We start from the raw sequence: 14,521 nt of genomic DNA, 5'->3' as shown, positions 1-14,521 counted from the left end.
AATGACACCTTACATGACCCATCTTTTACAAAATGCATCATAATTATGCCATAATCGTATCATCATAATATTACTATGACAAATATAGGGTGTAGTGTAACACTTACAACTTCACATACAGTGTTTCCACACATATTTTATCTGGACAGTACTGACCAGCAAATTGAGTTTTGAAATGATACCTTACAAGGCATACCTTATACAAAGATGATTACAATAGTGCATAGGGTGTGAATACAGGGGTGTATTTCATCAGACCTCCATCCTTACAAAGCTGCAGTAGGGTTAGCCACTGGCTGACCTGGAGGCAGCAGGTCAGGGCCCTCTTTCCCGGACAGGGCATCTACCACCATGTTTTCTTCTCCCTTGGTATGCACAATCTTCATATCAAGTTCTTGTAGTATAAATCTCTAGTGCAGAAGCTTGGAATTTGAGCCTTAATTTTGTTTAACCAGATCAACAGATAATGATTCCTTAAAACTCTGAACTTCCTGTTAAGAAGATAGGGCCTAAACTGCTTGACTGTTCACACAATTGCATAACATACTTTCTTTATGACAGAATAATTTCTTGCTTAAGAAAGCAATGGGGTGTTTCTTGTTGTTTACCCTGTCTGCATCAGGATAGGCCTTAACCCAGGGTCTGATGCATCTGTGCACAGTTCAAACATTTTATCAAAATCTGGACTAGCTAGAAGGGGCTTTTTCAGACAAGACTTTCTTTAGCTGATCAAAATTCTCTTACCTGCCTTTGTCCATACAACTTTGTTAGGCTTTGTCTTTTTACATAGGCCTGTGATTGCAGATACACAAACCTTCTGTAATAGTTTACCAGACCTATGAAAGATTGAACCTGTTTTTTGGTTTGGGTACAGACCAATTTACTGTGGTTTCAACTTTCAAGGGTTCAGGAGATATTTGTCTTCTCCCTACCCAGTGTCCCAAATAAGGAACTCTGGCTGCTCCAATTTGACACTTAAGAGGCTTTTATGGGTAGACCTCCCTTTTTGAGCTTTGGCAGCACCATTTGTAAGTGTTTTTTGTGTTCAGCACAAATGTTGCCAAACACTGCAATGTCATTGACATAGGCCCTTGCAAACCTCTGAACCATTTAACACTTGGCTGAAAGCCTCTGAAAGGTGGCCCCTGCATTAATTATCCCAAATGGTAACATTGTGAACTCAGAGAGCCCTGTCAGTGATGAAAGTGGCGTTCTTCTGTGCAGCCTCATTTAAGGGAATATTTCAATAATCTCTGCCAAATCAAAAAAGCTGAGATCTTTTAGCTTTGCTTAAGATATCTAGCATATCACCTATTCTAGACATAGGATAAGCATCTAGTACTGTGCCCACCCTGAGTTATCTGTAATCAACACAAAACCTTACAGTGATATCTTTCTTAGGGACCAAGACCACAGGTGGTACCCAAAAGCTGTCAGACTCTTTAATTACTCCCAGGTCTAACATGCTTTGTATTTCTGTACAAGTTTGTTCCTGAACCTTGCCAGTGGCCCTGTAGCTCTGCTGGGAGGTGGCTGTGGTCTTTCTGTAATGATTTTGAGTCAGCCAAGGGTGACTTTCGTGGCTTGTTAGAAAATACATTGTGGTTTTGCAGCACAGACAACACGTCTTCCCTTTCAGCGGGTGTGAACACAGTGCAGATACCATTGCTTTCCAGAGTTGAATCAGTTTGGCATTCAGCCATTAAATCAGTGAGGTGGTATGCCTCCGTTTTCCTTTCCACAGAGGTCTGACCAATGCAAAATGTTTAAGTGTCTTCCATTCACATATAAAACTGCCAATCCCATCTGGCTCCTTTCCATTTCTCTCTAGCGGTACCTTACTGGGGGTTCGCCTTGGGTTCTGAAGGGCAAGAGGCATCCTAATGTCTTCTGATGATGTTTTGCTAGGTATGATGTCAGAGCAGATTTTTAAGCATTGATCTCTTTTTTCCCTCAGCCCCAGGGAACCTAACCAGCAACTCTGTTCACTTTTTTCCCCTCCCAGCTGACCCATGCAGCTTGCCCCTGGACGAGGGAGACTGCAGCAGATTCACACTCAGGTGGTATTATAACCAAAAAGTGGCAGAGTGCCGGCCTTTCATCTACAGCGGCTGCAGGGGGAACCTCAACCGTTTCTACACCAAGGAGGACTGTGATCTCCAATGCAGGCACCAGGCAGATTCAGGTAGGGGACCAGCAGTGCCGCTCCTCTCCATTGCCAATAAATCTAGGACAGTAAATGTCCCTTTGTGCTGATTCAGCCCAGAATGTCGGTGAAAACGGGCAGGCTGTAACACCAGTGTGTCTAGATGCTGGGGTGTAGGGGTCCTGACTCCCAGTCGTCTGCTTTCACCACCCTTTCCTCTTTTTCTGCAGATGTCCAAATTGCTGCTGACAACACGTCTGATGGAAAGAGGAATGCATAAACTGCCCTGTTTTAGTGGGGTTTTCCCGTCCGGGGGGAAACTGACCAAAGGGAGAGAAGACCCCACCTGCCCTCTGAGTGAAAGACTCTTACAGGGGAACCTACCCTGGGCCTGCCCCAGGTCCTGGCCACACATGGTGTGTTTGGTCTGAGACTCTCCTTGTTGCCATCTCTGCTCCCTGCAGCATTGCCCCGCATGCCAGCTTGCCGGAGCAGAGACCTGGTGCTATTTCATAATGAGTATTTGTGTTGCTCGTGGTTTTACTTTTTTTTATTATTTTTAAATTAAGGTGAAATTTTTATCAAATGGAAAAAAATAGCTGTAACCTCTTTAAAAAGCCAACAGTTCTGAATTAGAGCTTTTTAATTTATTTGATGCTGACTAAGAACACACAGAATGCATTAGCCAGACCAAACCTGTTCGTATTGCCACTTGCTTTATTTCTGGTTCACAGGCCTGTGGGCCACTGCTTGTGAAATGGACTAGCCAGCTTGACTGTCTCCTAGCCAAACTGCTCCTGTGGAATTGGCGACCCACTCACTCAGTGAGCACAGCTGTGAATGGCAGCATAAAGGCACAAAGCCCCTGGATTCAGTGCCAAAGTTTGCATGATGTCAATTCTCCAAAGGATAAAATCTTCTTGGTTTCTGCCTGGAAACTGTCCCCTCCCATCCCCCAGGCACTGGAAATACTTCTTCGTGGTTTGTAGCGTTGTGCTTTCTTTTCTCTTGCTGTTTGTCTTTTGGGGGGACTCGTTGGGCTGTTGGCAATTCCGCCCTTGGGGCTGCCAAAGGAACAGAACATACAGGCTGCCCTCCTCTCCTGGCATATCCCAGGCAATTGGACTGTATCAGAGAGGAGGAAACACAACCCAGTTGGGCAGCCCTTGAATCTTAGAGATGTGATCTCATGGCTTGGAAGAAACTGGCCAGGTGTCAGTTCTCCTCGAGCCCCAGCGAGAGCCTGAGCCAGAAGGGACCTTCTCTCTAGGCAATTCCACCATTCTCAGCATAACTCTTCTCTTAGCTCCATGCTCAGAAGCCCTCACAGACAAGCACGTGGCAAATAGCAAAATGTGGCTTACGGCTTGGCAGCGGAGATCAGCCTCTCTCTCCTGGTCCATGCATTTCCCTCTGGATCCCCAAGAAATCTGTTCTGCTCCAGAACAGCATTTGCCAAAGGAAAGGACCTGGTTGGTATCTCAGACCTCCATGCTCCGGTAGGACCAGACTGTTTGCACACTCCATTCGCCATCATCAAAACAAACCATTTTATAGTAACTAAGGGTGATGGGTGGGGCTTGTTCAAGGCACTTTCCTGCTGGCCTCCACCAAATCCTGGATGTTAGCTACATCTCCCGTGCGCTGCTCCCCTGCACTGTGTACTGCTTGATGCCTGCAAACATTCAGTTGGTATAAAACAGCTGGGAAATGCAATTCACACCTGGCCTGGACCGCCAGTGCAATTTTGTACCCAGGCAAAGGTGATTTTACAGAGGTCCCTGGGAATATCCAAGACCTCCGATTAAAGAAAAGAAATCAGGATGTTGAAAAAATTTAATTTTGGATTCCAGAAAAACTCTAGTCGGGACCATTTGCAAATTTGACATCATGTAGAGACTTGGGATTTGGAAAATCATGATTTTTATTTAATTACTAATTGACTTAACCTCTCAGGTTCCAGGCGGGGGCTTCACAGCGGTAAAGGCTGTAACGTCTGTGCTTGTTATGCCACTGGGGGAGGCATAGGCAGCTGTGAAAGAGCAACAGACCCGTTAAAGGAAACATTCCCCGCCTCCGCCCAAAATAAATTTCATTTGAAAAAGTTTCACCTTAATCCTGAACAGTAACCAATATTCTCAAGCAAGAGTGACAGCACTGGGAGAAACCTAAACAAAGGCCAGAGCGTGTTTAAGTCTACGTGTGTGTGTGGATTTGTCTGTATGATGCACATTGATCCACACCCATTTTAACAATGCTTTTCTTTAACCCAGTGGTGCTGAACCTTGTTATGAGAATAATCAGGGAAACACTGAGGATGGTGCTATGCTCTTGTAAGTTCCTGCCATCATACGGCATTTTAAAAAGCTTTGTAAAGACTGTTTGCAATCCCGGTTTTATACCATTGCCCTTTTCCCCACCCAAAACACTGTGCCCACAGTTGGACATACTCGCACTCTCTTTCAGTTATGTAAAGTGCCAATACAAACCTCCCATCTTTACACAGCTGTTCTGAAAAGGGAAATGAGGGTAACCGTCACATCTGAAACCATGCCAATGGGTGGGTGTATATATGATATCTATATATTGCTGCAGTGTGTGTGTATATATGTATACAACATGTGTCTGTGTGTCTGAATGCAAAGGAGGTGTCATTTAAAGTTGCGGTAATTTGAATCTGATGCAGTTATTGTAATGATCGCTAGTGAGGAAACATCCTGGGCTAAGACACAGGCACAGAGAGATTTCACTGGCTGGACAGAAGTTAGGGAGCCACATTGTGGCTCTAAAAGATTGTTTCTGTAGTCATCGGGTCATGTTCCTGTGGCGTGGCTTGCAACAGGTGTAGCTGAGGGAAATGTGACTGGTGTTTCAAGTGCCTGGCTTCGTGTGGCGGGAGAGACTTGCTGTTGAACAGTACAAAGTAAGAACTATGCCTGGGAAGATGTGTGTGTGTGCAGCACTGTTGTGATCTCAGTGCATTGACTGTAGATCTCCATTTTGATTACAGTTCAGATCCTCTCTAAAGACGACTACTACTACTGTGTTTTCTGGTAATGGCCCATATACCCTAGTGATGCTAATACCAATTGGCTTGGTGAGGGCATTATTTGTGATATTCTTTTAATAAGAGAGTACAGTTCTGAGGTCTTGGCTCCTGACGCAGCCCTAAGTAATCGGCAATATCTTAGAGTTGCTGACGTGTCATGTCACCTGCCCAGCTGGCCGGAATTGTGCTGTGATGCTTCCAGCAACTTCCTCTGAAGTTGTCAGGCTTAGATCTTCAAAGCATGGGTGTGAGTGAGAAGCCCCCTGTTACAGTAATGGGCACTAAAACATCTGACTCGGTTGAGGACAGACCTTCTCCCAGCCTGCATGGATTGCTCACTCCCGTGGGATGCCTGAGTCAGTGCCCAGTGCTTTCACAGGTATCCAGCACTGTGCAATGTTTCCATTGTCGTTCTTGCACAATCTTACAGCTTTTCCATAAAGGTCCCTTGGAAATGGAGAACCACCATCCTCCTTACATCTGGGCCCGCGTGGCCTTGCTGTAGATCATTACTAAAGATAAACTTAACTTATCAGCATGTTCCCTGCATCTTTTTTGGGGACGTGTTTGTCAGCATCCAGTGGTAAGTTTCACTTCCGTGTCACCTCTCAACAGCTGTGAAAGAGGCAAAAATACCACCCTGCCTGGCAGTGACTTTAGGAAGATTTGTCTGGATAGATTCAGAGAAGGGTCACTACAATCGCAGCCTCCCACCCTCTGTTGCTTTTGTAGCTGCTCAATCTGCTTGCGATGTAAGCAAAGCAGGCAGCTCGCAGCACCATCCAGAGCGTGTTACATTGTGTCACTCCAGTTGCTCAGGTACACACTGTACAAGGCTTGTCCTTGAGCCTGATGTTGAACTGGTCCTGCAGAATCTAGATGCAAGTCATGTTTGGTTGTTGTTTTTCTGTCAAGTGCCTCTCGTGACATGGTGCAAAAACTCAAAATCTGGCAAATAAAAGTTTGTGATACCTCATTTCTGTTGGGCTTACCAGTCTGTCTGTTAATGCTGTGCCTCTCCCTACCCACCCCAGAACCTCTTGCTCATCGCTACGTCACACTGTATCTGCACTTTTCACTTACTGGAATTTTGGGGCCTTTAGAAATGTTTGTGTCTCTCTCCATCACTTTATCCAGCCCTTTTGCTTTCTGGCCTCTAATAGAGAGGAGCAAGTTGGTGCCAAGACTCTCAGCTGCCATTAAAGAGCCCCACAGAGAGTATGTGAGGATTGTTCCCAATTTGATGCACAAGCCTAAACTTGCTACTGCGACTGGCTGAAAAGAAGCAAAACCCATCTGTCTGGGTTCAGGAGTATACACTTGTCATCAGTCAGCTGCAATGAAATGATCGACATAGCCTGTCATCCCTCAGAGTTCCATGGAGTATGCCCAGGCCAGGGAGTGGGCATTACAGCACCAGAATCAAATGCTAATTGTCCATTTTGCTGGCGAGCATCCCCATTTTAAGTTAACTAAATGGGAGAGGATCTGCTCTCTTTCAAGGCCTTTCACCAAGGCTGAAATTATTTTTGAAAGAGTAACCACTGAAGTTTTGTTGGCCCAAAATACGCCTAATCTTTGTTCTTAAGTCTGTTTACAAAGTCCATCTAAATCTTTGTTGCTCTGTTTTTATTTCTTTGAAAAAAACAAACTTAAATTTGTTTTTTCCTTGTTATATAAAAAGCCATGACTCATAAGTGACCTGATGATAGCAAACCAACATAAGTGCCTGGTGCTCACATGCAACTCTACTAAGATGATCCAACTCTTGCAATTTTCCCTTCAATAACTGACCAGTAAATGCAGTCTAGCATCTGGGAGCAACCCTACAATAACAGAAAAATGTGCCAGCTCTCCCCACTCATTTTCTGGTGCCCAGGGTGCAGTCAGTAGTGAGACTCGTGCAGTCTTATCTTCTGAGCAAAAGCAGGGTCTTTCGCTGCAGCTCCGAGAAGGCTGCACTTGGTAACCTCCTCCCTGGTGCACACACTTTGGCCCCAAGGCTGTGAGGACATGACCCTTGTCATGTGGGGTTTATTGCTGAGGAATCCAGAGCGGGTGCCATGCCAAATGACATTCACCCAGCAAACTGTCGAGTGGATGATGGTCATTTCTGCCTCTTTGGCGTGTCTTTACAGTCGCAGCCAGCTAATTACAGAAACTAGCCCACTAAGGTTAGTATTGCGCTCTGGCCCCACTCAGCAGTGCTGCGCACCTCACTCACATGACCAAGCATGTGACTTCCTGGGTGACACTCTGCCCGCATCAGCAACTTAGTCATCAGCAAGGGCTAGGGCATGAGAGCTACAATGCTAATGTGTCCAGCACATGCTGTGTCACTGCGATTGTGGCTCTGCATAATGTTCCCGATGCTTTATATGAATCCATGCCTTCAGTCTAATTTCAGCTGCTCTGACGAGCTGGCAGGCAGATTTCACTTGATAAGGAAGGCCTCTGTTCCCTGCATTGTTTCTCCTGCCCTCTTTGTGGCTTCAGCTAGTAAAGCAGGACAGGCTGTTGGTACATAAATGAATCCAGCCCTCGCTAAAGGCCAACAATGAAAGCCATAGGACCATGACAGACCCTGTAAGCGACAACACAAGATTCTCTATTACCTGCAGAGGTGAGAGGCATCAACGAGGCAGGTTTCTGTGTTGGGCTCAGCACTGAGAATGGGAGGAGAGCTGGAAAGCAGCCTGTGCAAAGGATGAAACAGGGTCCCAAACAGTTCCTGGACACACCAAGGAAGAATCCACCCATTGCCCTGTGCTTCCAGCAGAGTCTTTAACCCATATGGGAGCAGAGTGAGGTTCTGGTCTCTTACCCTACAATTCCCCCAGTCCAGCCACTCCGTGGCCTCTGTGCAGTGCTTACTCTGCAACCAAATGGTTGAGTCTATAGTAGACTTAATCTTCAGAGCACTTTACAGACATGAACAAATTGCCCCTAACACCCGACTGTGAGGCATCCACAGGTATCTGCTGTCCCTTGTTATAGAAGAGGAAACCGAGGCATAGAAAGGGAAAGTAACTTGCCCAGAGCCACAGAAGGGGGCAATATCAGAGATGGCAGTATAACGCAGGAGTCTCTTGCTCCGTGTCCTGTCAGAGCACTTTGCACTTGTTTACCAGTAAAGGGAGACTCCACAGGACCCGAGGCTCAGATCCTGCTGCTTTAGCACCCACTGTACCGAAGGACCTGCCTGTCCTATGCAACCTCAACTCATTCTAGCAGCACTGGGCTCATTCTAGCAGCCACCATCTCCCTACTCCACTCCCGTGCTGGGCACAGCCCCCACTCAACAAAACCCAAACTAAACCGAAAATGTCTAAAAATAACCCATCTCTGCCCAGTGTGGCCTAGGGCGTGACTCTGGCTGCTGGATATCTGAGCCTGGCACACTTCCAGCCTGGCCTGGGCGAGAGCTGGCTCAGCAAGGGGTATCCCAATGCATGCGTCATTGCAATCCCATCAACTCAACTTCCAGTCAGCCTCTGAGTGGGGAGCCCTGGGCGCTGTTCAGTGGTCCCTAACACAGCCCGAAGCCTGCCAGGCCTAAGCCGCAGAACACGGTTATTAATAGCATCAAACAAAGACCCCCGTGTGCGTGTGGCAGGAGTAACTGGCCAGGCAAAGCAGATCCATTCATTCACAACTGGCTTTGTCCCATTGTGCATGAGTGTGACTGTGACTGATTGCTGTCAGCAGCCTCATCCCATAATTAGGGCCCTACCAAATTCATGGCCGTGAAAAATGCATCCTGGACAGTGAAATCTGGTCTCCCCATGAGATCTGGTCTTGTGTGTGTTTTTACGCTCTACGATACTGATTTCAGGAGGGAGGCCAGCATTTTTCAAACTAGGGTCCCAACCCAAAAAAACGATTGGTGGGGTGGCACGGTTATTGTGGGGGGGTCACGGTATTGCCACCCTTCCTACTGCGCTGCCTTCAGAGCTGGGTGGCCGGAGAGCAGTGGCTGCTGGCCAGGTGCTCAGCTCTGAAGGCGGCGCCCCACCAGTAGCCAGTCAGCAATACCATACCATGCCACCCTTATGCGCTGCTGCCTTCAGAGTTGGGTCAGGACCCCTCCCAGTTACAACAGCGTGAACGTTCAGATTTAAATATCTGAAATCATGAAATTTATGATTTTTAAAGTCCTATGACCCTGAATTTGGCCAAAATGGACTGTGAATTTGGTAGGGCCCTACCCATAATTGATGCCCTGGAGCTGGCTTCACCCTCTGCTGGGCTCCTGATGTGCTCAGTGTTCACTGGCTGACCTCAGCGGAGGCAGGGCTGCAGGCTGAAATAGGTTGGGGCCGGGGGGGATATGAATTTCTGCTGGTGGAGTGGATGGTGCTGGCTTGATGGCGATAGAGACTCATTCCCACGTATCAAAAGAATAGCTTACTTGCTTGGGCAGCAAAAAGGCAAACTTCCCCCATCTATCCCCACCACTGTGTGTGTGTCTCAGCTTGAACCTCAACAGGGCCCCCTCTAGTGGTGAGAGGGGAGTTCAGTCACACGGGCTCTTTGGGGGTCAGATGGTGGCTGAGCCTGCTAACAGAGGTGCCAGTTAATGCCAACTTGGTGGTGGTGGTGGTGATTCTGCAACACCAATTGACACTAGGCTGAAGACACACCAACTCATTTCACATAAGAAGCCAGGGGCTGGCATCCAGCCGCTTTCTATCCTTGCCAGACTGTGGTGGTATTGTTTGTAAAGTGCCCTCCTAAAGCTCATACAGTAACTGGCAGGGAGGATCCCAGTTGTCCGTTCCCCCATCCATAGTTCAGCAGTGAAAGAGGCTGATCTGAGCCTTCCTCCTCACTAAAGCTGATAAACAGAGCATTGCTTAGGGGGCTAACGAACTCACCTTGAACTTGGGCTGACCCAGAAGGCTGCCTAGGAATGCCAGGGCTTCAGCACGCAGACTCCTCCCACTAGGCATAAGGACTAGATGAGGGCACATCATACCCAAGCTCTGTGATGGCTTCCAAGTCAATTTTGTGTCTGCTCCTAGCCCTTTTCTCTGAAGTCTTTCTGGGCTGTATCTTGACTCACAGACACCTCTCCCTACATATCCAACCGTGATTGCATTGGTCTCTGGGGATGATGTGTGGCTGACCAAGTGCAAGTCTCAATTCATGAGAGCTTGGCGTTTTTGGTAGAGGCCCTTGTCTGTGAAACTCTGCATCACCAATAATCAAGCTAAGCATGAGTCTTGCAACCTTCACAGACTCCTCTCTTTCAGAAGACTTCAGCCCGACAAATAAGCTGTGGAAGGGCCCCAGCAACACTGCTGCTGCAATTAACTATGCCAGCTGAACGGCTCAGGAGCCAGTAAGTGCAATCTGTGGAGAGGGGATAGGAATTTGAAGGCCCTGTTGTTCTAAACGTAGATAATGGTGCCTACATATTACAGTGATAGGTGTCTTAGAAATGTGCAAATAACCAGAGAAGAGCTAGAAAAGTCCTGTTGGGTTATCCAGTCCGTCTCCTGCCCAGTGCAGTAATAATTTGACTTAATAATTATTAGACCAGGGAACTGGGGACTATGACTCCTGAGTCCTCATGCCCCACTCAGCAAGCCCTGTCACCTCTCTGGGCCTCAGTTTCCCCATCAACAAATGAAGATGAGACCCATGTAAGGGGGGTGGGGCATGTTGTGTGGGTAAATGGATTGTTTGTAAAGTGCTTTGAGATGCTATAGCCATGCAAAGTACTGTTACTTACAAGGGATAAGCACCCAGAGATGTGATATGCACCACTTGCCAGCATATCACAGTAACATCACTGCAGCCAGGAGGCTCCAGGCTGCTGGCTCCAAAGCAGCACATTTAAAAATCAGAAAACCTTTTACAGCATGATATATATTTGATGTCTGAGACTGTCACTTATCCAGAAGCGTCACTGATACTTCCCTGAGGCTTTGGCATGTGTGTTTTTCCCCCGCCTCACATGATTAAACAAGGATGATAGGAGCAGGAGTGCTCAATTAAATGGAAAAATCATCTTGATAGTCAAACATGAAATAATTAATACTCCGCTGCATCACATTCCCAGAATACCCTGAAACACTCTCATTGTGCTGCTGGGGAGCCGGGGAAGGGGGCAAGCATGCCCCCCTTGCCCTTCTGAGATGATCTCATCTGTACTGAGGCAAAATTCTCATTAACACCGTCTTCACCCCATGTCATACCCAGCCTCAGGGCAGGAGGAGGAGGAGGAGGAGGAGACAGCACTGGGGTGACAATAAGAGCCCAGGAGTCTGGAGCTGAATGAAGAGAGTGTGCTGCCCTTACACAGAGGCAGCACTTGCAAGAGGCTCCTAACTCAGCCATTCTCTCTGCTAACTTCAGTGGAGTGTGACTAGTTTGTTGACGTTGTACAAAGTTGTATTTGAACGGGAGACGGCTGGCAGGAGAAGGTTCTACTGGGAAAGGTGAGATTTCAAACTTTACAATAAATTAAGGGTCTAATTTAAGTGATAGAGTATAATCCTCTGGGAGAGAATATATGCTTTTAATTTGTGTCTCTGGCACCTGGCTCCTGCCATGTATTTAAAATGCTTAAGATTGAATTGAGAGAGAGATTATGAGAAATTGGTTTTACACAATCAGCAAATGTGATTTTTAGCTCCTTCTCCTGTTTCTTGGGCAAATGTACCCGTGAGACCATACAGAAAATGGAAATCTGACATCTAACCACTTGTTCGAACCTGTCCTGGGGATCTAGGAATTCTTAACAGTCGAGCAAGTCATCTAGCTTCAGTAAAACAGTGCTGGGATTTGAGTGTCTGACTGAACAGGATACATTGAGGGAACTCAATCTGCAAAACCAATTATGCAAAATGTGACAGAATTAAAGATACAAAAATGCCTGCAGGATTACAATCTAGCACAAGGGAGATTTAACCCCACTGACCCCCTGGTGCTAAAATGAAGAATAAAGAACTAAAGTTAAAAGAAGAACAAATGCAACCTGGATATTAGGGAAAGGTCTTGATGGGAAGGTCAGTCTGATAGGTGATCTTTCCCCAATGTGGTGCTTATAAGGCAATCACCTTTTTGGAATATTTCCTGATCCCATCACTTATACAATGATATGTGTGGCCATGGCTGCATCCATAGCACAAGGTCTCTTCAATTCTTTTTCAAACTTGGGGGACTGATACATGAGTTTGGGGATGTGTGGCAACTGCCATGGGTAGTTCTGGGCCAATGACTAGAGAAATTCAAGGTGAGGGTAGCTATGTTTGTGGAGGATCAATTTAAGCTCTTTCTTGTGAGATACAAGTGACTAACTTGTATGGAGTGGGGTCTGGTGTTTAGAACAGAAGGGACTGGACATCAAGAGACAGGTTCTATACTTGGCTATACAAAACACTGTGATCAGTGGTTATAGCAGGTGCCTAGAAGACAGGACTTGAGTTCTATTCCCGCCACTGACTCGTATGATTTTACGTAAATTACTTAATCTCTTGTTGCCTTAGTTAACCAGTCTGTTAGGTTGTGCCCCAGAAAACATAGATGATTGCATCATAGGGAAATGGGTATCAAGAATAGATTGCATGAGGGTAAGGGAGCCTAAAAAAATCTTTAGATTTGCATTTTTAATTTCCAATTTAATGTTCAAAGGAAAGATCATAAGTTTTTAGTCATGGGAAATATCTAATAGCCCCTTCCGCTTGTTATTTTGCCACCCTGAGATAAATTCCCTAAACTGACATGATCCAATCTGAAAAGGTTTTTCAAGCTTATTTCCTTGGCTAATGGAATAGATAAAGGGCATGAAACCAAGAGGAAATTAACATTTTAATCAGGAAAAAAAAAATGCAAAAATACCATGAAGATCAGCTAACAACATCACAAGGAAAAGGGATGGTAACTGGAATGTCCCAATCCATTGAAATGTTACCTTACTGTCCATTACCTCCCCAACCCGTTCATCCCAGAAGTCCTGCCCAGCCTAACTACATTCCTCAGCATTTAGGGCCCAAAGGTAAAGTTGTGGCATACACCTCACCAGCGAACCTTCCAATTCTCCCCTCTCTAATGCTGCCAAAAAATCAAGCTTCGAACCCTCTTTGGCTAGAAATTCCCAGGAGGGTCTCTGTGAAATTGCTGATGGGAGGAGGCCACAAAGGGCTGGAGGCAGACTGGGCTAAATAGCACCTTGCACGCTAACTACAAATTAAAATGTCAACTGTGGGGGAAGGGGAGAGGGTGTTCCGTGGCTGGGGGAAAGTGTGGGCGGGTACAGAGCATTTACAATGAGGTGGCAGTTTGGAAGTGAGGAGGGATTTCTCTGCCTTTCCCCCTAGAAATAAATCATTGCAGATAACTTTGGCAAATTCTCGGAGGCTGCCTAGGAAAAAGACTTTCCAAAGGTCTGTTTGGGGGTGGGGGGAGGGATGTTCTCTGCATTCTGGGGTTTGTCAGAAGAGGAAGCATCAGTAATGGGCAAAGGAACTAACTGCCTAAACAACATACGTAAAAACAATAGGGAACTGTCTCCTCCATTAACAAGCCAATAACCTTTAAAAAGATTGTGGTGAAAATAAAAGTTGTAAAATAAGTGTTAAATGGGCAAAATGTTTGCCCTTTGGAGCTGGGGGAGGTGATGGACTAGTCCCCCATAAGATTTGTGTTTAAGGGGATAGTCCCAGATTATGTCACTTTTGGCCTAGGCCATGAACAGACTAAATCCCAGATGTGAGCATACCTGGTATGTTTGCCAGCATAGTAGAAGTGTTTTACTTGGATGTTCCTGGTACACTGGGCAGGACAGTATGTGTGTTCTATCTGGGATGCACCTATCATGTCTGGAAGCAAAGCAGGGGCATTTTGCCTGGATGTACCTAGAACAGTGGTGAGCAACTCCCATGCAGACAGACCTAGGCATTGCTAGCATTCCCACCTGGAAAGGAAGATCAGTGCATTCCCAGTGACCATACATTAAACAGACAGGCTAATTCCTGCCTCCTAGACGGCAGCAAACTGAAAGGGATTTGCCTCCACCCTATCAGTGTCCCTCAAACTCCCTTGAAATGCTAGGCAAGCTTTCGGCAGAGATGAACTCAATCAAACATCTTGGTACAAAAACGGCAAATCTTTATTTTGAAGAAAGACTTGAAATAATATATTTTTAAAACCCCAGCCACTTACCCAAAGGTATCCCTCAAACTCTGAGGATTTGCAACCCATTGACGCAGGGTGCCCGGCACTTCTCACTAGCTCTAAGGACTCATTTGCAGCCCTAAATATGTTGGGCTTTGTCATTCTCAAAACATGATTTTTTGGCCCTCCATTTGTCTAAGGTG

General features: G+C 46.3%; 1 protein-coding gene across 7 annotated transcripts in view; it reads left to right on the top strand.

Moving 5' to 3' along the window:
• COL7A1 (collagen type VII alpha 1 chain) overlaps positions 1-11,750 on the top strand; it is a 129,959-nt gene extending 118,209 nt beyond the window's left edge. For 6 of the 7 annotated variants that reach the window (XM_078853588.1, XM_078853591.1, XM_078853589.1 and 3 more), the window contains 2 exons: positions 2,006-2,185; positions 2,377-6,171. In XM_078853588.1, coding sequence (XP_078709714.1) covers positions 2,006-2,185; positions 2,377-2,426 — 230 coding nt within the window. In that variant the 3' untranslated portion in view covers positions 2,427-6,171. Of the gene's footprint in view, positions 1-2,005; positions 2,186-2,376; positions 6,172-10,450; positions 10,540-11,402 lie in introns of those variants that run through there. The other variant, XR_013636029.1, reaches the window with a different exon arrangement.
• Positions 11,751-14,521: the final 2,771 nt, after the last annotated feature.

Source organism: Lepidochelys kempii, chromosome 7 (genome assembly GCF_965140285.1).
Source record: "Lepidochelys kempii isolate rLepKem1 chromosome 7, rLepKem1.hap1, whole genome shotgun sequence".
NCBI classification, from domain to species: domain Eukaryota; kingdom Metazoa; phylum Chordata; order Testudines; family Cheloniidae; genus Lepidochelys; species Lepidochelys kempii.
This window is presented reverse-complemented; position numbering and strand designations above follow the sequence as displayed.